This window comes from Arvicola amphibius, chromosome 9 (genome assembly GCF_903992535.2).
Source record: "Arvicola amphibius chromosome 9, mArvAmp1.2, whole genome shotgun sequence".
Taxonomy (NCBI): domain Eukaryota; kingdom Metazoa; phylum Chordata; class Mammalia; order Rodentia; family Cricetidae; genus Arvicola; species Arvicola amphibius.
This window is the reverse complement of record NC_052055.2, coordinates 98,207,442-98,230,421: the sequence shown is the minus strand read 5'-3', so window position 1 is coordinate 98,230,421 and position 22,980 is coordinate 98,207,442. Positions and strand designations below refer to the sequence as shown.

At 45.5% G+C, this 22,980-nt stretch overlaps 1 protein-coding gene across 1 annotated transcript; it reads right to left on the bottom strand.

The window, feature by feature from the left end:
• Positions 1 to 3,186: 3,186 nt before the first annotated feature.
• Gpr45 (G protein-coupled receptor 45) lies at positions 3,187 to 4,308 on the bottom strand. The gene has a single exon (XM_038341144.1). It carries the CDS (start codon positions 4,306 to 4,308, stop codon positions 3,187 to 3,189), a length of 1,122 nt encoding a protein of 373 aa, XP_038197072.1.
• Between the last annotated feature and the right edge of the window lie 18,672 nt (positions 4,309 to 22,980).

Sequence of the window (22,980 nt, the reverse complement as noted above, 5' to 3'; positions counted from 1 at the left end):
AAAGAAAGAATTGTGTTATGTTGTATACTTGTACAATGTGCACATCATTTAGTTTTAAATTGTCTACAAGTGCTTCAAAGTACCCAGAAGTGTGTGCACTGGTTCTTTGAATATTATAGCACTTTATAGAAGAGACAGAGCCTCTCTAAATGTAGCTTTCTATAGGGAATTGGTTCCCGGACCCTTTGAGGATATGACGCTGTGTCTCATGTCTAAGGCTCTTCCACATGCTTCAGGCATCTTCATGGGATGGGAATTATTTATTTCTGTGGCCGAGAGGTTTCTTTCTTTTCCTCAGGCCTTGACAGAAAAAAAAATATATATGTATGGAGCTGCTCTAACGTCACAGAGCCCAGAAATCCCAGGACCTGCCTAAACTGTGGGCCAAAGAGAATGAGAACTAGAGAAATGATTCCGAAACAAAGCAGCGCTTGCCCCACCCACTTCCATCAAACTTGCTGGTGACTCACCGGCTGTCTGCTTTGGGGAGGTCGCTGTGTTTTTGGAATTGCTGCAGTTTTAAAGTGTTTCCCCCAAACTCTGGGGTTGCAACCTCACACCAGTGTGATGCTGTGAGGAGACGGAGCCGTGGGGAGGTGATTCAGTCATGAGGGCTCACTCCACTCCCCTAAATAGAATCAGCGTCTTTATTCTATGTTTTTAAATATAGAGAACAATAGAGAAGGACAGCTGATGTCAACCTCTGGCCTTCCTATGCACACACACATACACACACACAAGTGAACACACATGCTCATGTCCACGTACGCACAACCCCCACCACACACACATAAGGAACCTCCCCTTCTGCTTCTGCGTGTGATAACATAGCACCAAGGCACCTTCTGTAACTCAAGAGAGTGGTCCTTTCCAGACTCTAAACCTCCTGGTTCCTCGGTCTTAGACTTCCCAGCTTTTAGAACCGTCAAACCTGTATTTTTGTGGCTTGTAATTACATAGTTAAAGATGTGCCACAAACAGCCTGATAAATAGGTACTGGGCACAGAATTCCAGGTTTGTAATAGTAGCCTTGGTACAAAACAAAAGTTTTGGCAAAAACATGACTTTATACACTGAAAGAGCCATAATACTTTATTTAAAATATATACAAAATTATTACTTTGAAACATATATATTACTATCCAACATATATCGTATAACACACATTGATGTAAATTTTGGTACCTTCACTCAGTTTTGTGATTTCTCTTTGTTCAAGGTTCCTGAATAAAATTTCTCTAAAATACCACTGGAGAGGAGGTGCCCATAGGCTTGCCCCTCACAGTCGTCTGGCTATTCTCTTGGGCACCACTGGGCCCTGTGAACTTGACCCATGGAAGCCGAGACCAACCCTTGCCTTGCGGATCACTGGGAGAGGCATAGAATTGGTGGCACCAGCCTTAATAAGCTACATGCCAGTCCCACCTTCTCTCTCTTTCCCTCTTGGCTGATGAAAACTGGTCAATTGTTCTCTTGACAGACCCTCTCCCGGGCTGAGGTTAACATAAGTTATGGTCTCTTCACACCCCACCTCCCTTCGCTGCCTCCATCACCACTACCACGGGAAGAGGGTAGGAGAGTAGGGAACTGGTCTCTGAGTATAACTTGGAAAGAAATAAGAAACAAAGCCAGCTGGAACTTCTGTGCTCTAAATCAGACTACTAGCTGTGGGTGCATTCCAGCCTTCCTTTGGCCACCGTCTCTTGCGCAGCGCGTTCCATCCGTTACATTCCATTCGTTAGGCATTTACTTGATAGATGCCCATCGTGCGGATGAATAAATGAATGCAAGGGATCTGGCAATTTCCGGCAAAAAGAAAATCACCCCGTTTAAAATCAAGGAGACTTATCTCTTCCTGGTCTTTTGGCTACGAGCAAGTGTAGAATCAAGGGGACTTGAGTCACGTAGACTTGCTTCCTCCTTTGACAAATGGGTAAACTGAGGCTGACAGAAGATGAAATGGACAAGATTACTGACTGGTCCCTGATAGAGTCAGACCTGGACTCGTATTTCCTTAATTTCTCCCTCTCTTCACATCTGACTTTGCAAAGAGAGCTCAATAGACCCACTGCTGCGTCCTGGGCATGCAGAACTCACCTTCCTATACCAGAAGCTCTCGGTCATATAGTGGCCAAGCCAAATGTCTCCTCTAAGGAGTTTCCCTCCCAGGATCGGATCCTGGGCAAGAGGATTTGACAGCAGCAGTGGGCATGAGTGAGGTAGGAGGATCAGAGATGGACGGGTGTAAGCCCAGCTTTGAGGAGGGGGTGTCTGTTCTGTCCCTGTAGCAATTCTGGTGCTGATGTGGATTTGCTGCCTCACAAGGCTCTGGGTCTTCCAGAGGAGATGTGTAAACAAAGATAAGCCACTGGCTGCTTCTGCTTCGGAGAGCAAGTCGCTACGGATACTTACCCAATGGACGAGTAACACTCGGTGTGTTCTTAGCACACTGGAAAGGATGAAAACCAAGTGGACGAAGAACGGACAGGGACAAAGGAGACTGTCGTGCTCGCCAGATGTGGGAGGGGTGGGCACACGCCCAGGTGTCCAGGTGGACTTCTCATTTCTGTTTTGCTGTCACAAAGTACATTTCTGAGCTTTGGGCCACTATCACCGCCCCACCCCCATCCCACCCCTACCCTGTCACACTGGCGACCTCAAGAACATCCCAATGTGATTTCCATTTCATTCCAGAAAGGATTAATTTGTCATGATCAGAAACACACAGCTGAACGTTATGGAGACCTCTGGGCCACACCCAGGCCCTGCAGATACAAGTGTCAGCGTGAACAAGGGCACCACAAACTGCCACCAGGGGCTTCTCCTGAGCATGTGGAGAGGGGGCTGGGATGCAAGGGATGTACTCTGTTGACAGGCCCTCCTCCTGCCCCACCCTCAGCCAACTTCACTTTCCCCTTCCCCTCATCCCCTCTCACTTTCTGGGCCAGCTCCTGCAAGCCCCGATTTCCATTAGAACTATATATGCTTTTTTTTTTTCTGAGAGAGAAAAATAATAATAATTCGTCTTATGGAGATCAGAGAATTGAAAGCCACAGATCACCTGGTAACAAATGAGTACCTTTGTGCTTGTGTAGTCACCACAGAAGGCAGACAACTAAAAGCTAGAGAGCAGAGTCCTGGCCGGGACCATTCCGAGAGGTCCACTGGCCTTCTCTGACCTGCTCCCTAGACGGTGGATTGGTTTTCGTTGCACACGTAGACGGTGCTCGGCTGGATTCTCCTCTGGATCCGCTCAGGCACTTTAGGGAGGATTTGGAAAGTTTGGGGAAGTAACTCTATGCAGGCCTCGCGGAATTTCTTGATCCTCCAGCAGTAGACAATGGGGTTGAAGACGGACTTGAGGTAACTGAGCCACAGGACGCACGTGCTGGTGGTGTAGAAGGAGGCGCTGTAATAGAACCGCCGACTGAACGCAGACAGCAGGCTATAGACTGAGTGGGGCAGCCAGCACAGCGAAAAGCCCACGAAGAGGATGAGGATGGTGGTGAAGGCCTTGGTTTTGAAGCTCAGGTCCAGGCTGACCTGCTGCTGCTGCCGCCGGATCTTTCTCAGGCCATCATTGGACAACTGTTTGAGGTCCAGGCTGTCTGACTGGTTGTGCACGCGGACGGCATTCTTCCGCACCGTGTTGAGGATGCACAGATAGGAGCACAACATGACGCCGAAGGGCGCGAAGAACACGGCTATCACCAGCATCACCACGTAGGCGCGTTCGGCTGGGAACTCGGTGTAGCCTAGAACACACTGTGGGGCCCGAGCCGGCACCTCCATGAACGTCCAGCCGATGAAGGAGGGCGCAGAGATGCAGAAAGACAGCACCCAGGAGGCTGCGATGATCACCTTGGCCCTGCGTGGGTTCAGCTTGTCCTGTCGCTGCACGATGATGAGAAAGCGGTCTACGCTAATGATGAGCAGGATGGCCACGCCCTCTAGGACAAAAAACCAATAGAGTGTAGCTGAGAGCCGACAAAAGTGGTCCCCGAAGTGCCAGCGGACAGTGATGAGGGTGATGGCGGTGAAAGGCATGCAGCATAAGGACAGCATGATGTCAGAGAAGGCCAAGGTGGCTAGTAACAGGTTGATGGCTGAACGCATGGCCGGCCTCTGATACACGATAATGCAGACCACCGTGTTGCCGAGGAATCCTACCACGATCATTAGCAACATCGTTATTGCCAACGAGATCCTGAGCGGTGTGGACAGTGGTGTGCCCCCGGGGTCAGAAATGTCGCTCACATTCAGCAGCCGATGTTCATAAGTCCCAATGGGTGTGCTGTTACAGGCCATCCTGACAAGAAACTCAGCATCCGGACAGAAGTGGCTGCAAGGGCACCCTCCAGCGCTTGGGTGACTTTCATTTTCTGTTTGCTGGCTGCATCTTTTCATATGATGCCGAAGGATCTCTAGTGCTCTTGAATCGTTGGGAGAAATCTTCCTTTGGAGTGGCTAGCTGGGGTTTGCATTCTTGTCCTGTCTCTCAGGGAGTCATGTGTTTGCACAGCTCCCAAGTAGGACACGACAGCCTAGAGCAAGAAGGGAGAGAGAAAAGAATCAGTTATTGGAAACCTGGCGGAGTGGAGCATGGTCTAAAGTTTACAGGTACTGGTGGTTTAACATGTGAGGGTTTCACAACTATGCATTTAGCCAGCCAACCCAGGGAACATTCAGAAAGCCCCAGCAGAGTCTGAACAGAACATATGTAGACTCCTCCTTGCAATATGATTTGCATACTGCCTTCATCACAGCGTGTCACACACAATCTGAAGAGGAGTTATAGGGTTATACGCAAACAGATCCCTATCCTCTATAAAGGAGTTTAGAATCCAGAGATGGTAGTCTGTAAGGGAGTGTTGGGATCAATTCCTCATGAATTTCCAGGGACAGGAGAGCATAAAGAAGAATAATTCCTTTATTTCTGACTTAGGACAAAGGCTGGTATTTACAAAGGTTGAGTCTTGTCAAATAGCCCAGGAAACCTAAGCAGCTAGCTATCCTCTGGGCACTTGGAAGCTCTGCCTTGTAGGTACTCTGGAATTACCATTTACATAATGATGTGGGATTTCCCTCTGTATGCTATGAATACCATTGGTTAATAAAGAAACTACTTTTGACTTAACAGAATACAGTCAGGCTGGAAAAGACATATATAGAGAGTAGGCTGAGTCAGGGAGAAGCCATGTAGCCTCCACAGGAGACTGACGCCGAACACTGGATGGAACCTTACCAGTAGGCTACAACCATGCCGCAATACATAGATTAATAGAAGTGGGTTAATTTAAGATATAAGAGTTAGCCAAAAAGAAGTGTGAGCTAATAGGCTAAGCAATGTAATAATACAGTTTCTGAGTGATTATTTCGGGTTTGGGTGGCCAGGAAATGAATAAGCAGCCTCTGCCAACAATGTAATTTGAATGGATTTTTTATGAAAGTCAATGGAATGGGGTCTTGAGCAAACCACCTGCTTTGGAATGCTGGCTTCAAGCAGGCCAAGCTCTGGCCTGCTTTAGTCTGTGTGTCCCCAGAACCTAGGACAGTGCCAGATTGACAGGCAGGTGGTACTTCCCCAGTTCCTTGAGGAAGAAAGAGATGATTAATTAGTTTTTTTTATACTGTCACTTTAATATTTATGTACTCTTTCTAAAAAGGAAATTATGGACTATCCTTTGTTCAGATATTTTTATCTGGAGATATTTTTTCAAAAGTTAACTTTATTATAAAAAAATCTCACAGCAAAATTAACCAGACCCGAAATCTATAACCTAAGTCTTAACTTGAAAAACAACAACACCTTCTCAAGGTGTGAAAGGCAAAGGGGAGCAGGTGTGTGTGTTTACATCTCAATAGTGCCAGGGACAAGTGTGTATCTGGACACCATCACTACCACCAAGGCCGTAAACACATCCATCATTTCTGGATGTTGGCTTTCTACCCATCTTGACTGAGATCTACCTTCAGAGAAAAAAAAAAAACCTGAAATGTCTTCTTACTAAAAATGTTGAGTACATTTGCTTACATTTGAGGCAGGTGTCAGCTCCCACCCACGTAGAGCCGTAAGACAATAGTGACCTTGTGTGTAACCTTTTCCTTGTTTCCGTGACGGGAACATTTCAGATGAGTATAAAAGCTGCTGTAAGGTTCTTTTCAGAAACACAAAGAAGGAGGGGAGAGGGCCCGTTCTTAAAAACAGTGTTAATTTTTCTTGCTTTTCTCAGAGATGTGGGAGGAATGGTGTCCAGGAGCCGAGGTCTGCAGTCAGAAGTCATTGCTGGGTGAAAGGAAACGGCTCGGCTCCCTGTCCTACCCCTTTTCTCCCTCAACCCCCCTCCCCCAGCTGCCCCAGGCTCCTCCCATGTATTCATTCCCTGGGTATCCTCACTCACTAATCCCTTCTGTTGGACTCCCTCATCTAGAATGCATCAGGCCCAGGTGTAGAGTAGAGGTGCGTATCACAGAGCCATGTCGCCACATATGGATGGCAGAAGGCTCTGTTACCATTTAAGCCCCAAACAAACCAGTCACATTGCTACCATGGTTACTGTTTAATGTACATGCATTTGCACGTGGAATAGACATGATAGCATTGGTTTGAAGTCTACTGTGTCCACTGCAGCTGATTGCACCAGGATGGTGGCCCCAGGAAACTGACCACGGTAAAGCAGACTCCAGGCACTCAGCTGGAAATAGGAACTAGGAGTTCACAGCAGTCACAGCTGCTGAGTGATGATGGAGTTGTGTGTGCATGGGTCCGGAAGATGTGCAGGTTCCCTGCCCTCTCCATCCAGCCCTTACCGGCAAGGATGAACCCTAGTCCATGAAGGAGGGTGAGAAATGAGATCTCTTCTGCCCCAGCTTCCTTCTGCCTGGTTGTGGTTGATCCTTCTGCAAAGCCCCAGCTACTGGGGACAGCTGTGCCCTACAACCTGGCCCTCTTCTCCGGTTTAACGTGTGTTTCTTGTCTCCCAGCAGGCCTCCTCACTTCCCTCATCCTAGATCACCATCAACAAGAGACTCTCTATTAGATCTCTTTGCGTATCTATTTTCAGCACCATGTCAAGGGTCAATCCAAACAGAAATTACCAGGAAGCAGAAAATAAGAGTGGGTAGATAGTATGGGCAAAGGTGTGTGCACATATGTGCACGTGTGCATGTGTGCGTGTATGTCTGTATGTGTCTGTGTGTGTGTTTTTCAGTTACACGTCCCTATGTATCTTTGTAGTATTTACTTCTTTCCCAATGTATAATAATGAATGGATGCTTTAGCCTTTTGTTTTTATCTGATCTGTTACCTACCTACATCTTTGGGTACCCACCTCAAACAGCCACTCCCAGCACTTTCTGGCTTGTCTTATGCTGATGATGCTCACACAATGCTAGAGGACAAGTTCACATCTTTTTGTTCCTGACTTACTCACTATTTATACTCAACAGTATAAATACTATTGTTCTCACCACAGTATGGCAAGGTTGAGCTTTTTTTTATTACCTCATTGGGGTGGTTTGAATAAAAATGGCCTCCTTAGACTCATAGGGAGGAGCATTATTAGGAGATGTGGCCTTGTTGGAATAAGTGTGGCTTTATTGGGGCAAGTGTGTCAGTAGGGGTGGGCTTTGATGTTCCTAAAGCTCAATCCTGGCCCAGAGGTTTTGTTGTCTGCAGATCCAAATGTAGAACTCTGAGCTCCTCCTTCAGCACCACACCTGCCTGCACACTGCCATGCTTCCCACCATGATAATGGACTGACCCTCTGAACTGTAAGCCAGCCCCAATTAAATGGTTTTCCTTTATAAAAGTTGCCGAGGTCAAGGTGTCTCTTCACAGAAGTAAAATCCTGACTAAAACACTAATGACTGATGAAGAAGTGTTTTGAAGTCATCTGAGAAGCACTGTAACCGTAAGAAGATAATCTCTATGTGATAGTGCACTGAGCAGGGACAGCATCCCTTTTGCCTCTACCATATGAGATGCACAGTTTAGTAGCTCTTGTCTTTACCCACATTCTCTCAGTCTTTTGCGTCTATTTGACCATCAGCTATATTTTTATTTTTGCCTAATTAAAGCCACCTATTTATCACCTGTTATTCTGTGATTTTTTTTTTCTTTTTTTCAAGGCAGGGTTTCTCTGTAGCTTTGGAGCCTGTCCTGGAACTAGCTCTTGTAGACCAGGCTGGCCTCGAACTCACAGAGATCCGCCTACCTCTGCCTCCCGAGTGCTGGGATTAAAGGCGTGTGCCACCACCGCCCAGCTTTCTGTGATATTTTTATAAGTAGACTTTAATAACTTAATCCCCAGTAAAGCTATTTACATTCCTATTATAATGTAATATTGTTCAATTTTGGGTATTTTATCTGCTAGAATCCTATTTTTCTGACTGGCTCAAGATTATGATCTACAGGGGCTGGATATACCAGGAGTACATTCCTAATATAAACATCAAGTTAAGTATACATTTTTGGTAACTTATCAAAACTTTGAAGCTGTAAGAATCACATATTACAGTTTGTTTTCTTCATATATGATCCATGACTGGCATGTACAAATTTTTGTGTTTCCCTTGAGTTCTTTTTTTCTTTTTCATTCTGCTATGTCCTTCTTTGGTCTAGTATTTTTGATTGGACTTGCCGTCCCTCCTGGAGATTTGCCTCTGCTCCACTTATGGGCTCTGTCCAATGGGTCAGTAGCACGGCTGTTCACGATTCATTTGTTCCTAAATGCCCTGCTGTCTCTTTTCTGGAAAATGGCTGTAAATTACTTGCTAAGAAAATGTTCCAGGAAAACGGGGAAGCTTCAAGCTAAGAAAGCATTCTAAGCCTTTGTGTCTCTGAAAAGAAAAAAAAAAAGGTATTTTTCTTCTACCTTCTTACAAATGGGTACTTTGTCTGACAATTGAGACAGCAAGAATTTACTGCCAGAAATGGGAAGCTTTGTCCCTTCAACAATTGGTATCACTGATGCTGACTTTAAAATAGACTCATTATTTTTCTTCATTGATGACAAGTGTTTTTCTCTTGAAGGTTTGTTAGTTCTTGATGAAAGATGTACATCTGGGTCACTTTTTACTATGTGGGACACTCACTCACTGAGCCATTTAAACCCAAAGGTCCACAGAGGTCAACTCTAGAAAAATCTTTTCCTCTGTAGGTTGGATATTCTCACCGATCCTGTAGTAGAACACAGATTGGTTTGAAAGCTAGGCCATTTTCCAGCCTCAATTTTCTTTTCCATTAAAAAAATCTTTCCCTTTTATATTGTATACTCTGTGAAAATTAAAAAAATCTTTTATATTTAGTGATTATTTTCAGCCTCATGTAGCTCATGACGGTATCAAAGTCACTATGTTGCCCCAAATCCTAAACCTCCTACCTCTACCTTCCAAATTCTAGGACTGTGGTCAGGTGCCATTATGACTAGCTCATTTAGCTTTACTTAATTCTGGTTTTTTTTTTTTTTGGTTGTTTTATTTTGTTTTTCAAGACAGAGTTTCTTGGAGTAACCACCTTGGCTGTCCTGAAACTCATGTTGTAGACCAGGTTTGCCTCCAACTCACAGAGATCCACCTGCCTCTGCCTCCTAATGCTGGGCTTAAAGGTGTATGCTGTTAAATTGGGAGCATAGACCCCAGCCCCTCGCATCTATCCCAGCCCCCAGGCCTGAGGGTTGTATTGGTCTGGACTCCAAATCCCAGCATGCCAGAGTATTTAAGTGAACTCCCAAAAGAGGATCACACGGTCCCTTTTCCTTCCTCCTGGTGGTCATGTTTGTGGCCTCTGGGTTCCCCCTTGGGGCGACCCGAGAGCGCAGGAATCCCATTAAACCTGGATATTTCTTAATTTGGCTGGTTTTGATTTGGCTTGATTGGGATTTTGTGTCAGTAGAGAGCTCGCGTTAGGAAAAATTCCTAACATGTGCTACCACCACTGTCTAGCTTTATTTTTGCTTTCATTTTTGTCTTTGAGACAGGGTTTGTTTGTTGGTGTGTGTGTGTGTGTGTGTGTGTGTGTGTAGCTTTGGCTGTCCTAGAACTAACTCAGGTTAGCCTTGAACTCCCAGAGATCTGCCTGCCTGTGATTCCCCAGGGCTGTGATTAAAGGTGTGTGTCACCACTACCCAAGGTAGGTTAACCCCATCTGTGAACTGTGCCCTTCCAGAGATGGCAGAGGTTAAGTGGTGGGTCACTGGCTGTACTTCTGGTTTTAACAATCCACCTTTAACATCTAAGAGTATCTTTATGTTCTGTAACAATGCATTGTGCTGCATTCCTGCTTATGGCTGTATGACATTCTCAAATGCCTCCAAAGTTATGAAATATTTCATTGAAGCTTCCCTTTCATTTTTCTGATTTATATGTGATTCCTTTAGACTCCTTTAGTTTAGTTTTGTTTGTCTCTTTAAGATTTCCAATAGTTCCTGAATTTTGATCATCCTTCATGTCTGAGGCCCAGGAGTCTCTATGGGCCAGTTTCCCCACAGGCTTTCTTGTGGGTGGCAGGATGATGGTAGGCTTTGCATCAGGGAAGGGGGACAAGAATCTATCCCTTCATCTGTGGTCATTACAATATCTACAAGGTGAGGGCTTCCTTCCTCCCACCCATATTATCAGTTTTCCCTACCAATGTAAGGGATACAATCACAGAAGATTCCTCTACATATAGCTTAGGGGAGGAGATCTAGCCTGAAACTCAGATAAAATGACTATATTTTAAAACCACACCCACACCCACACACATTTAAGCAACTCTCTGGCTTTTTATAGTACAGATGTTGAGTATTTCACAAAGCATATAAGGAAAGTACCAACTTCATCAATTCATCATTAAGAAGTGCGAATGTAGGCCGTCTCTTGTAGGCAAGGCTTCCAGTAGCAGAACTAGGTTGCTTTCATTTGCGTTGTTGGCCAAGGGGGTCCCATGGAAATCCCCAAAGAACTCAGGTTTCAAAAGTCTCCTGCCATTCTCAGTATGCTTGTTCCTAGGTACTCTTTCTCTGTCTCTGTTTCTCCCTCTCTCTTTGTCTCTGTCTCTCTCTGTCTCTCTCTCTGTCTCTCTCTCTGTCTCTCTCTCTGTCTCTCCTCTCTCTCTCTCTCTCTCTCTCTCTCTCTCTCTCTCTCTCTCTCTCTCTCTCTCTCTCTCTCTCTCTCTCTCTCTCTCTCTCTCTCTTTCTCTCTGTTGCAGATCAAGATGCCGGCTTTCTCAGTTGCTCCTTGGTTTCACCATCATATATGCTAACCCTCTGTCTGAAATGATAAAATTGAACACTTTCTTCCAGACAGTTGCCTTGGTCGTGGTGTTTTTTTTTTTTTTTCACAGCAGCAGAAACGTAACTCAGACAGTGACCCTTGGGGAGGGACCTTGTGAATCCTAGAGGCTCCAGCAGCTTTCTGAGCTTTGTAAGTTGTGTTTATTTCCTGACCTTTCTGAGTTTTGTCTGCTTTTTCCGTTTTGTAAGCTTCCCTTCTTTGGAGACAATGTTTCAATGCAGAAGAACCAGCTACACAGAATCTCATCCTTTAGTTTGGCTCTTGCATTGTTTCAGTTTCTTCTTTGATGAGCCCTGAATCTTGGGGGACATGATAAAAAAAATCTCATTTTTTTCCATCTGTGGCTGAGAATGGACAACAACATCATAAAAACTGCTACTCAGTCCACGGAAGTTGACGGGCTCTGACTCCCTGCAGCACATCCCTCATTGCAAAGAAGAAATGTCCATGCACGGGTTCATGCACGGCCAGCCCCAACAGTGCCAGCCATCTATGGCTGTAAACACGGATGTTTGGAAGGGAATTTTCCACAATACATCACATGCATTTAACAAAATATAGTAATAGTTGAGACCTAGGCCATTCCCTGCCTCAAGAGATTCGCCCTGGCTTATCAGAGGGGAGTTCTTTTCTGTGGAATAGGCTTAAATAAAGCCATAGAGCAGCTGACTATATCTTAATAGTCACACTGCAGTTGTGCCAATGGGCACACTTTCCCCTGGCCTACTGATACTGCAGAACGCAGGATACGTAACTGTCTTAGTTAGGGTTTCTATTGCTACCCTGTAACACATGGCTAAACAAGTTGGGGTAGGGAGAGGGTTTATTCAGCTTATACTTTCCGCATTGCTGTTCATCACTGAAGGAAGACAAGGACAGGAACTCAAACAGGGCAGGATCCCAGAGGCAGGAGCTGATGCACAGGCCATGGAGGGGAGCTGCTTACTGGCTTGCTCCCCATGGCTTGCTCAGCCTGCTTTCTTAAAGAACCCAGGACCACCAGTCCAGGGATGGCACCACCATGATGGGCTGGGCCATCCTGCATAGATCAATAATTGAGAAAATGTCTTACAGCGGAATCTCATGGAGGCATTTCCTCCACTGAGGCTTCTTCTTCTCTGATGACTCTTATCTTGTGTCAAGTTGACATACAAAGTCAGCCAGTACAAAAAACAAGGAAAACTATGGTTGCCACTTCTTTTCCAGCAGCCTGCACGATATTCTCTAGCATTGTGAAAAGCAGCCGGCATAGAAGGAAGTTCTAGCTGAGTCCCAGAAAGCTGAAGCACACAGGAATCTTCATAAATGAGGTCTTGATAGCTAGTTCTGGCATGCACCACCCACGGTGACAATAGCCTTAGGGTTTGTGGGGTTCTGGTGACCTCCCTAGCCAACAACTCATAGGGGGAATTACATTGTGGTGCTAGGATTTTTACCCAACAATCTTGGAGCTCTTGGGAGTGCTAATTTGTATTCATTTAGGATGTTCTCATGTGAACTCCTTAGCTTGTCTCTACTTTTCTCCCAGACCTAATCTAGACTGCTCATTGATCAATCTAGACTATGTAAAGAAGGCCTTTGTACACAGAGTGAGCAGGATCTCTGAAGGCTCTCCCGTGCCTGCTCCAAGCAAGTACCAACTGGTCTTGGGTGGTGTCTAAGTTAGGGTCTCTATTGCTGTGAAGAAACACCATGACCACGGCAACTCTTACAAAGGAAAACATTTAATTGGGTCTGGTTTACAGTTCAGAGATTTGGTCCATTATGATCACAGTGGGGAGCACAACCACATTTGGGCGGCCATGGTGCTGGAGCGGGTTTGAGCGTACTACATCTGGATCTGCAGGCAGCAGGAAGAGAGAGTGAGCTGCTAGGCTTGTCTTGAGCTTCTGAAACCTTGAAGCCCACCCATAGTGACATACTTCCTCCAACAAGGCCACACCTCCTAAGAGTGCCACTCTATGAGTAGATGGGGGGCATTTCGTATTGAGAATACCACAGGTGGCTAAGGAGATACTAAAAAAGAGACATTGACAAGGTGCTATATAGCACAGAGTGATCTCATCACTCATATGAGCTGTTTCATCAAAAGAACACACTTGGATACCATGCCATGGCTAGGGGACATCACTCCATTTAACCCTCTGTAACTTACAATCATTTTTCATAAGCCATCTGGGCTTCTCACATTTGAGTGTTGCCACTGCTCAAGTGGTACTGGGAATCTCCCCAGCCCTGGTCATCTTTGCTTCCCTGTATGGTCCTGCTTGGCTCAGGCCCAGAAGGGAACATGGTGTCCGCTGCTAGACCCTGACAGGTTCTGTTAGTTTCTTCTCCCAGCTGTGAGCTTCAGAAGGTGTTCTCTGCATCCGAACACCTTGGCACATTGGTTATTGGCACATTGACAGTAACCAATAGGGCAGAGCCACCACCCACAGATAAGTGAGCAAACCATTTTGTATGCACAACCTTATGGTGCATGTGTTGGCTTTAAAACATGTAGTGTGTGCGTGCATGCGTGTGTGTGTGTGTGTGTGCACATGCTTGTGCACAGCCTACTTGTGGAGGTCAAAGAACAACCCGCCAGAGTTGACTTTCTTTCTCCATTATGTGGATTCTAGTATCAAACTCAATATTCAGGCTCGGAATCAAGCACCTTTACCCACTGAGCCTACTCATCAGCCCAGTGTTTATAACCTTTTAGAACTATTTTTTAAAGACTGTAGAAAAGACAGGTACACTGAATACACAGCACACACACACACACACACACACACACACACACACACACACACACCCCTAATAGAATCTGTTTTCTCTTTACTGGTCCAGTTCTAGCTAAGTGGCGGGAAAACTTGACAGGCTCTGTTTCCACAGCATCTAATAATTAATAACCCATCGGTGTTCAGAATATTGGGTTTCTCATTCTCTTCTCCAGACGAACATATTGTTTCTGAAATGCCAAATCTGGAAACGGAGTCAGTTTTGGCAGATGGAGAAGCGGGAAACAGCCCTTTGCTGTGGAAGCAGCTTGACTCTATCATTACCTGCAACCTCGTCACCTGCCTCCTCGACACAAGCTCAGACAGATGGCTTGTTTCAATCTCAATAACTTTACCGGCAATTACAAAAAAAAATATGCAAGGGCTGCCAAAAGTAATACATCAAGTAACTGTGTTCAGAAACAGGTGTTGGGCTATGTGTCTCAACTTCTAAGAAAGGTAAGCTGGAAGGAACCTGGAGTTTTTTAGTCCTCAACTCAGGTAAGGCTCTTGGGGTAGGGTTTCCAACTAGGGCAGAATCGGGGATGTTTGTAATGAAGCAAATCTTTCCTGCTTGTTCCCCTTAGTGGTGGTTAAACTTCCTTTGTGTGCATCTCCCGTGCTAGGTGAAGTCCTTTACACAGTTGGGCAGCTCTGGAGCTTGGCCTCATGTTGGCTGCATCAGCACCCTCAGCATCTGTTATACCTTCAGGGCCCCCTACTGTTGTGGAATATTCGTTTAAGTTGTGTTACGTTTGTTTATGCCGTGGAATATTTGTTTAAAGGTGCACAGATGTGTTGCATTCTTTTATGCTGCATCTGTTTAACTCGGTGAAGCTGTGTTACTTTGCCTGTCTAAAACACCCGGTTGGTCTAATAAAAACCTGAATGGCCAATAGCTAGGCAGGAGGGAGAAATGGGGGGGGGCGCTTCCATCCAGATAGAATAAATAGAAGAGTAGAGAAGAGGAAGGAGTGAGAAAAGGAGGAGAGGAGGACGCCAGAGGCCAGCCACCGGCCGCACAACCAGCCATGGAGAACGAGTGAAAGTAAGACATGCAGAAGTAAGATAAAGGTAAAAGAGGCAAAAGGTAGATAGGATAATTTAAGTTAGAAAAGCTGGCTAGAAACAAGTCATGCTGAGGTCAGGCATTCATAAGTATGAAGAAGTCCCCATGTATTTATTTGGGAGTTGGGTGGCGGGCCCCCAGAGAGTAAAGAAACAAAGCCAACTACACTCTGCTAGATCAGAAACTCTGGATGAGGCACCAGTTGGCCTTTAATAAGCCTTCTGGGAGGTTGGGCGTTCTCAGTGAGAACTCAAAGCAAATGCCTGGCATAATTTTTCTTGTTTATTGCTCATGCTAACTCCTTTTTACTGGCAGCATTTAGTACAGGGGACCCTCTGTGTCAAGAGCTTCCAAATTTATTGATTCAACCAACTGAAGATTGAAGCTATTTAAGGAAAAAAATTGTATCTATGCTAAGCATGGTCAGCCTTTTCTCCCCTTGGCATGCTGTTGAATGATCCACAGTAACAGTGTTTATAATAGCATCACAATAGTACCAAGTCACCTAGAGATGATTTGCAGTGCGTGGGATGATACAGTCACCTTGCCATTCTACGCAAGAGACCTGGGCTTCTGCACACAGGGAGGCGAGTCCTGAAATCATTCCCATGTGAATTCTGGTGGATGAACGCTGGGGGATTCAGCATCAGGACCATGTGGTCTGACTCCAGGACTCGGGGCCTAACACCTGGGCTAGGCAGAAGCCACTTACCTAATCACACACTGGGAAATCACACCCAGTGTTTACATCAGAAATGAACCACTGGCTCGGAGCAGCAGCTGTGTCTTTCACAGGAAAGACAGGAACAAGAAAGTATTCAGGGGCTCTTAAGAGAGCACACTGGATTCTTGATGCCATAGGCAGACCCTGGACCACCAGGCTTCTCGCAATCTGGATCAGACCCTGTGCAATAGAGGTAGAAGACTCTTGAGATATGGATGAGACCCATATAAGTCCACTTTTCATCACTAAGGCAATATACATTCGACAGTCAATTTAAGAAAGAGAAAAGGTTTATTTGGGTTCATTGTTTTAGAATCTTGGATTTGTGGTCAGTTGACATAGGTGGTTTGTGACCCTAGTGTAGCAGGACCAAAGTTCGTGGAGCTTAAGGAGAAAATAGCTCAACTTCCTAGCAGCTAAGAAGCAAATACTGAGAGGCAATGTGGTGATTTGGGTGAGAATGCCCCCCCCCCATGGGCTCAGATATTTGAATGTTTGGTCCCCCAGTTGGTGGTGCTGTTTAGGAGGCTGTGGAACCTTTGCCAAATTGAGCCTTGCTGAAGGAAGTCCATAATTGAAGGCAGGCTTGGAGGATTTCAACCTGTACTTAACTTCTAGTTTGTTGTCTGCTTCTTGCTAGCATTTGAAATTGTGAACATTCCACTTCCTGCACCTGCTTCCATGCCTGCTGCTTCCCACCATACTTCTCCACCATAATACACTCATCCTTGGAACTGTATGCCCAAATACATTCTTTCTTCACACTGAAAAATAAGACAGAAGTTGGTACCTGAGCACTGCTATTTCTATAACAAACCTTGACCACATTGGTCTTTTGAGGAATGTGGAAGATTTAGGAATGCTGGACTAAGAGTTTCAATGCTATAATATTTCAGAACATAAAATGCCACATGAGTAGGAGCCTAGAAGATAGTGCTGCTGAGAGCAATGTGGACTGTGGAGGCCTGGCTCAAGAGCCTCAGAGGGAAGCCAGAACTTTCACTGTTACTCAGGGAGAAGTCATGCCTGTGACAGGCTGGCAAAAAATCATGGCTGTCTTCTGCCTATGCCTTGAGAACTTGCCCAAGGTTAAAATAATAATAAAAAATGACTAATTTCTTTGGTGAGGGAGATTTCAAGACAAGGAAATATTGAAGCTGTGGCCTGGTTGTTACTAAAACTGCTTGTGCAAGTCTGTAGTTAAAAAAAGAGAGAAAGGGGAGAGAAAGAAAAAATGTACACTCTGTAGAGGAAAATCTCGCTAGGAAGCTTATGTTACAGCCAAAGGCTATGCCGAAGAGAAGCTATGGGAGTTCAGTTTAGTGCCAAGAAAGAAAGGCCGGCTCCACACTGGAATAAAGGGAAGGGTGTCCTCAGGGCAACTCCACCCAACTAAGTTTCTAACTTATGGAAGAGAGTGTAAGGGGTTTTCCACTCCTAGCAAGACCGAGTGAAAAAGCTGTTGCTGATTGTTTCAAGGAGGCCAGATCCCATCCCAAGTTAAAAGCCAAGATTGGCAGTGTAGACACATGGTGCTGGTTGGGTGGAGAATACAAGAGTGATGTGATTCTTCCTCCACGGTTTCAGAGAGCTGCAACTGAGGCCAGGCTGTGCGTGGCAGGGGAGCACCTGTGTGAAGGCCCTGAGGAGGCAGAAAGCCCCGAGACGCCATTGTGAAGCTCTGAAACTGAAGCCCCCAAGATATTGGAGATGCCAGAACCATGACATATATGCTGAGAAGAGCTGCATACAAGGAGTGGAACCAGCTAGAGGAGAGGAGGAGGGGTGGGAGAGGGAGGAGTGGGGGAGTTGCAATCTGAAAGGTTGGAAGGGAGGAGCTATTAGACATGAACATTAGACATAGAGCTACAGGATTTGTTGTTTGCCCTGCTTGTTTTCAGTTTGCTTTGGTCCAGTATTTCCTCACAATGCTTCCATTCCTTTCCACTGTATGTCAGAAGTATGTGATTTGATTTTTTTTTTATTTTACAGGGGATGACAATTAAGAGATTGCCTTGAGTCTCCAAGAAGATTTTGTATTTTGAATTTTCAAATAGCGTTGAGACTATGCAAGACCATGGGGACTTACGAAGTTGGACTATGTGTATTTTGCATTATGATAGGAACACGAGACTATGGGAGCCAGGGTATGTAATGTGGTGGTTTGAATGAGAACATCACTGTCTTAATTAGGGTTTTATCTCTGTGAAAAGACAGGGGCCTGCCGGGCGGTGGTGGCGCACGCCTTTAATCCCAGCACTCGGGAGGCAGAGGCAGGTGGATCTCTGTGAGTTCGAGACCAGCCTAGTCTACAAGAGCTAGTTCCAGGACAGGCTCCAAAGCTACAGAGAAACCCTGTCTCGAGAAAAAACCAAAAAAAAAAAAAAAAAAAAAAGACGGGCCGTCACGTCGTTGCCATGGCTGATTGGTTTGATGGCTTAGGCATCAATGGCCCCAAGGCCATGGATGATGTGACCTATCCTAACAGGCAACTGAAATCATTCATCAAGCCTCCATTTTCACAAAATCTAATGATCAAAGAAGCAGCAGAACATCTCACATTTGTAGAAGTCTTTCAAATGATAAAATGCTCTAAAACTGCTTTCTTTCTTCCTTCCTATAATCGCTAATGACATATAGTTGTCCCTTGAGGGCTCCAGGCAGTGGTGCAAAGCTTCCAAATTCTGTAAGTCAGCAAGTTCCTATATAAAATGGCATCCTCCTCTTCACACAGAGCCTGCACTTGTCCCCCATCCACACAAATTCCTTAGCATATTGAATACAATGTAAGCCTGGTGTAATGTAGCATTGGTTAGGGAACAGTTACAAGAAAAATAGACACAGTCAGTATGGGTGAATATTTTAATGGTATTTTTTTGGCATTGCTGGGGACAAAGCTTTGCATGCACTGATATACTGACCATCCCCGCATGTAGGATATTTTCAGTCCACATTTGGTTGTCTCTGAGAGGTGGAATCTGCAGATATAGGTGGCCCACTGTCTTGATAGCCCCACTTATACACAAGGAACCTTGATCAACACAAAGACCTTTCTGTGATACGCGTGGAAGACAGTGAAATCAAGTCACATCTTGGTTTGTTGAGATGGTGTGGTGGCTTGAAAGAAAATGGCCTCCAAAGGGAGTGACACTAATGGGAGGTGTGGCCTTGTTGGAGGAGGTGTGGCCTTGTTGGAGGAGGTGTGGCCTTGTTGGAGGGGGTGTGTCACTGTGGAGGCTGGCTTTGAGGTCTCATATATGTTCAAGCCACACCCCGTCCCTGTGAAAGACAAAGAACTCTCAGCTACCTCTCAAGCACCATGCCTGCCTGCATGCTACCATATCTCACCATGATGATAATTGACTGAATTTTTGAAATTGTAAGCCATCCCAGTGAAATGTTTTTTTCTCTATAGGAGTTGCCATGGTCATGGTGTCTCTTCACCATGAATAAAAACCCTAAGTAAGAAAGCTGGGGTCTTGCTATGAAGCCCAGGCTGGCCTTGAAGTCATAATCCTCCTGCCTTAGCCTGTAGGGTACTGGGATTACGGTCATGTGCCACTGTGTCCAGCTTCACACCTTGGTTTTGACCATGCTACTTTCTCCTTTCCTGTGTCTTGGGGAAGCCTCGGTCAGGACACCTACTCAGTGTACAGTTTGAGCTTCATTAGGGGACACATGTTTCAGCTGGTGATCAATCAACCGGCAAGACTTACTTGCTCTAATTCTGAGAAAGAACCATTAGTTCTTCTGAAAAGCCCACACTAACCTGGAGGATTTTCACACGCTATCTATTTCCTGCATCTTCCTGTTGCCACCTTTCTTTGGGGGAAGGCAACGCACGACTCTCTAAGGGTTATCAGCTTCCAAGCTGAGCCCTGAGAATTTTATCTGTGAATTTCACAACTAAAAGCCAACATTTTCACTCTGGCTCAACTCATTTAGAGGTCTTGTAGCTAAGAAGGGGTTTTTAAGTCCACGAACCAGGTATGACGATTCCGCCGCCGGCACAAAGCATATGGTACTAGTTTAAAAATGGATGTAGCTTGATATTTTAACAAAAATCTGAGACAATTATCACATTTTAAAGATGCTAAAAAAATAATAAGGTCTGCCAATGTTGAGTTTCTCCAGCTAGACCATGTGTCATTGCCAAGCAGCCTGGCCCAGGGGCTCAGAGGACAGCTAGGCTGGCGCTGGAGTCAAACCAGATACTGACACCTCAAGCGTCTCCGAGCTGCTTGATGAAAGGATTTTTGTTTTCTCTCCCAAACCACACCTGTATCACCCTTCTTCCTTTTACCTGGTTTTCTCAGAAACTAATTTTAAATTCCTTTTTATGACTCTGTGAGTTCCCTCACATTTTTATTCCATAATGCCAGAGAAAAGAAAACTAGACCGAAAAACACACCTGAGTCTAAGTTTTAAAAATACTCTCTTCCGCTTCTCGAATGGCAGCGAGGCTGGAGCACCGCAGCCAGGACAGAGGCTGATGTGAGTCTGAGGGCCACGCCCCTCCCAGATGCCCACCTCACCAAGAAGCTGCTGGGCTTTGTTCTGTGGCCATGTAACTACAAGCACTTCGGAAGGGAACCAGTGACGCTGCCAAAATCCTCAACGGGGGCATCTCTTGAGTTGATCGTGAGGGCAGCAGAAATGGAGCCCTCGGAGATCATCCTGCACCTCCCCTTGATGGAGAAGGCAAGAAATGCCCTCTAGGTATCTGCATGCTTCCAGCCGGTTTCTATCATAAGTACTGTAAAAAAAAAAGAATATGTTTCTCCACGTGTAATGTGAGGAAGGAGACACGCACTGCTCTTGGGGTACAGGAAACAAGGGGAAGACGGTGATGGGGTACAGCAAACAAGGGGGAGATAGTGATGGGGTACAGGAAACAAGGGGAGACAGTGTTGGGGTACAGGCAAACAAGGGGAAGGAGGGCTCTGGGAAGAGTCATTCCTAGGGGAAGAACAGATTCTTTTAATGAAGACATGGTAGAACACGGATAAAAAGGGAAGTCACTTGAGCAGTGGTTCTCAACCTGTGAGTGTGACCTCTTTTTTGGATCGATTGACCCTTTCACGGGGGTCACCTAAGACCACCAGAAAACACAGATATCTACATTACGATTCATAACAGCAGCAAAATTACAGTTATGAAGAAGCAATAAAAATCTTACGGTTGGGGCGGGGTCAGCACATGTGGAACTGTATAAAGGATCACAGCATTACGAATGTTGAGAAACACTGCTCTAGAGCCTTGTGGCTCCACAATGCCGCCCTCCCTCAGATGATGGAACTGACCTAAGATGAGGGTGGGCATGGAGACCTCGCCATGCCTGAATGAAGAATAAGGCTGTGTTTCATGGTATGAGCCTGCTCCCTTGGTCTACAAACACCATGCACTTAGTTTACAGCAGATTTATAGAGTACTTGTGCTCTGTACACAATAAATTAGCTTACTGAAGCGTCCCTACGGCCCCAGCCTTTGCTTTCACTCATCCCCACCCCATCGTTCATCCAGAGCGGTACCCAGCCCTGCAGGCTCCATTCCCTGCAAGTGCCCTGTGCTGGCTACCGTTCAAATCAAATACACCTTGTTTTTATTCTACACGCTCTACACTTTAAATCCACAAATCTTCACAGTTACCTGCAATATTCAGGCCTGTGCTTTGGAGCAATGAGATGCACCAATTAGCCAATGGGCAATGGGCAGCAGCACCTAGGCTTGTGTGAACACACTCTATAATGTTGACACACACCACCATCACTCAATGATGCATTTCTCAGAAGAGGCACTCACCGTAAATGACACCTGACTGCACTCTGGAATCAGCAGGTTAGGAGGAGGATAGGGGTAGGAGGAGGAAGAAGGGAGGCATTCAAGATGGTAAATCTAAATGAAGCTGGTAACGACTGTACAGATGCTCCAAATAGCCACATCTGGTTGAATGCTCACATAGTTTTCCACCTTATTTAACTTTTCTCACTCATTCAGAGTGAGCGGTTATTGCTACTTAGAGAAAGAGTGAGGAACTTGCCTGTCCATAGTCGAGGGGTCGCTTGGGAAGGGTCTCTGAGAGACCAGGGCCAGTTCTAATATTGTCAATCCTTTTATTTTTGGGATGGGGGCTCTAGGGGACAATAGCCCTTAGCCTTTTCAAAACTAGGTCATGCTACACCACAGCTACTCAAGAACCTATCCAAGTCCCTGATGGGACAGCTTGATGTAGCATCCACTGTGGAGAGTGGCCACCAACCCTGTTCTGGGCACAGGGACCTGAGAGAGGGTCTAGAGAACTGTCTACTAATGTTGAGTCAAACATGTCTTCAGAAGATACTGTATGGGGAGGGTACCCTCCCTTCAAAGATACCCAGCCATACCCATGGGCAACTCCTGCTTTTAAATTGACTCTTCTACGCATCTGGGACGGTTTGTTCCTAATTGTTAAAGTTGTTAAAATTATTATTTCTTTGCTAAAGTAAAAGAATGACTTGGAAAGTCCACTCTAGGATTCTTCTGTAGGGAAACAAGTGTTGGCACACACAGAGACTAGCCATGGGATATCTGTACTTTCACAGAGAGAGGCTGTAAACCCACTTAAACCAAGTCAGTAAGGCACTGAGGCACAGAGAAGGGTGGTTTGAATATTGACCCGGGCATTGGTGAGCTTTTGGTGGTTCTTTTTCTCTCACCTAGAAATGGGCATCAGGAGATTCCCACATCTACACTGGTGTTGGGGCAAATACTACAGAGCCTGCATACGGTGACCTTGAGCCATAGCTAACTCCACAAGCACAGCAAGTTAGTTCTCAGGCAGAACTGGCAGCAGACACGAACAACCATCCCACCACCAGTTCGCGCCCCTTCTTGGCACTTCCTCGGTATGTTGCCTCTCAGGCACATCTGACAGTTTCTGGAACTTAGTAACCATTTAGTAAATATTTACCGAGTGGATGAATGATTTTACTTCTCTCCCAATAAAATATATTTTACTAAGGAAAAGCAGCTCATTAAAAAAAGTAAAAAAAAAAAGTAGCACTTTGTCTATGAGTTTGCACTTTGCATTTCTTAAACGTGACGGATAAGAATGGGAAACAGTGATAAGCAGATGAAGGGAGGGGGACGGAGTGACCCGCAGTCTTAGT

Bases quoted from the DNA above. Each gene is read 5' to 3' on its own strand.
- Gpr45 (XM_038341144.1), bottom strand. From the start codon at position 4,308: ATGGCCTGTAACAGCACACCCATTGGGACTTATGAACATCGGCTGCTG.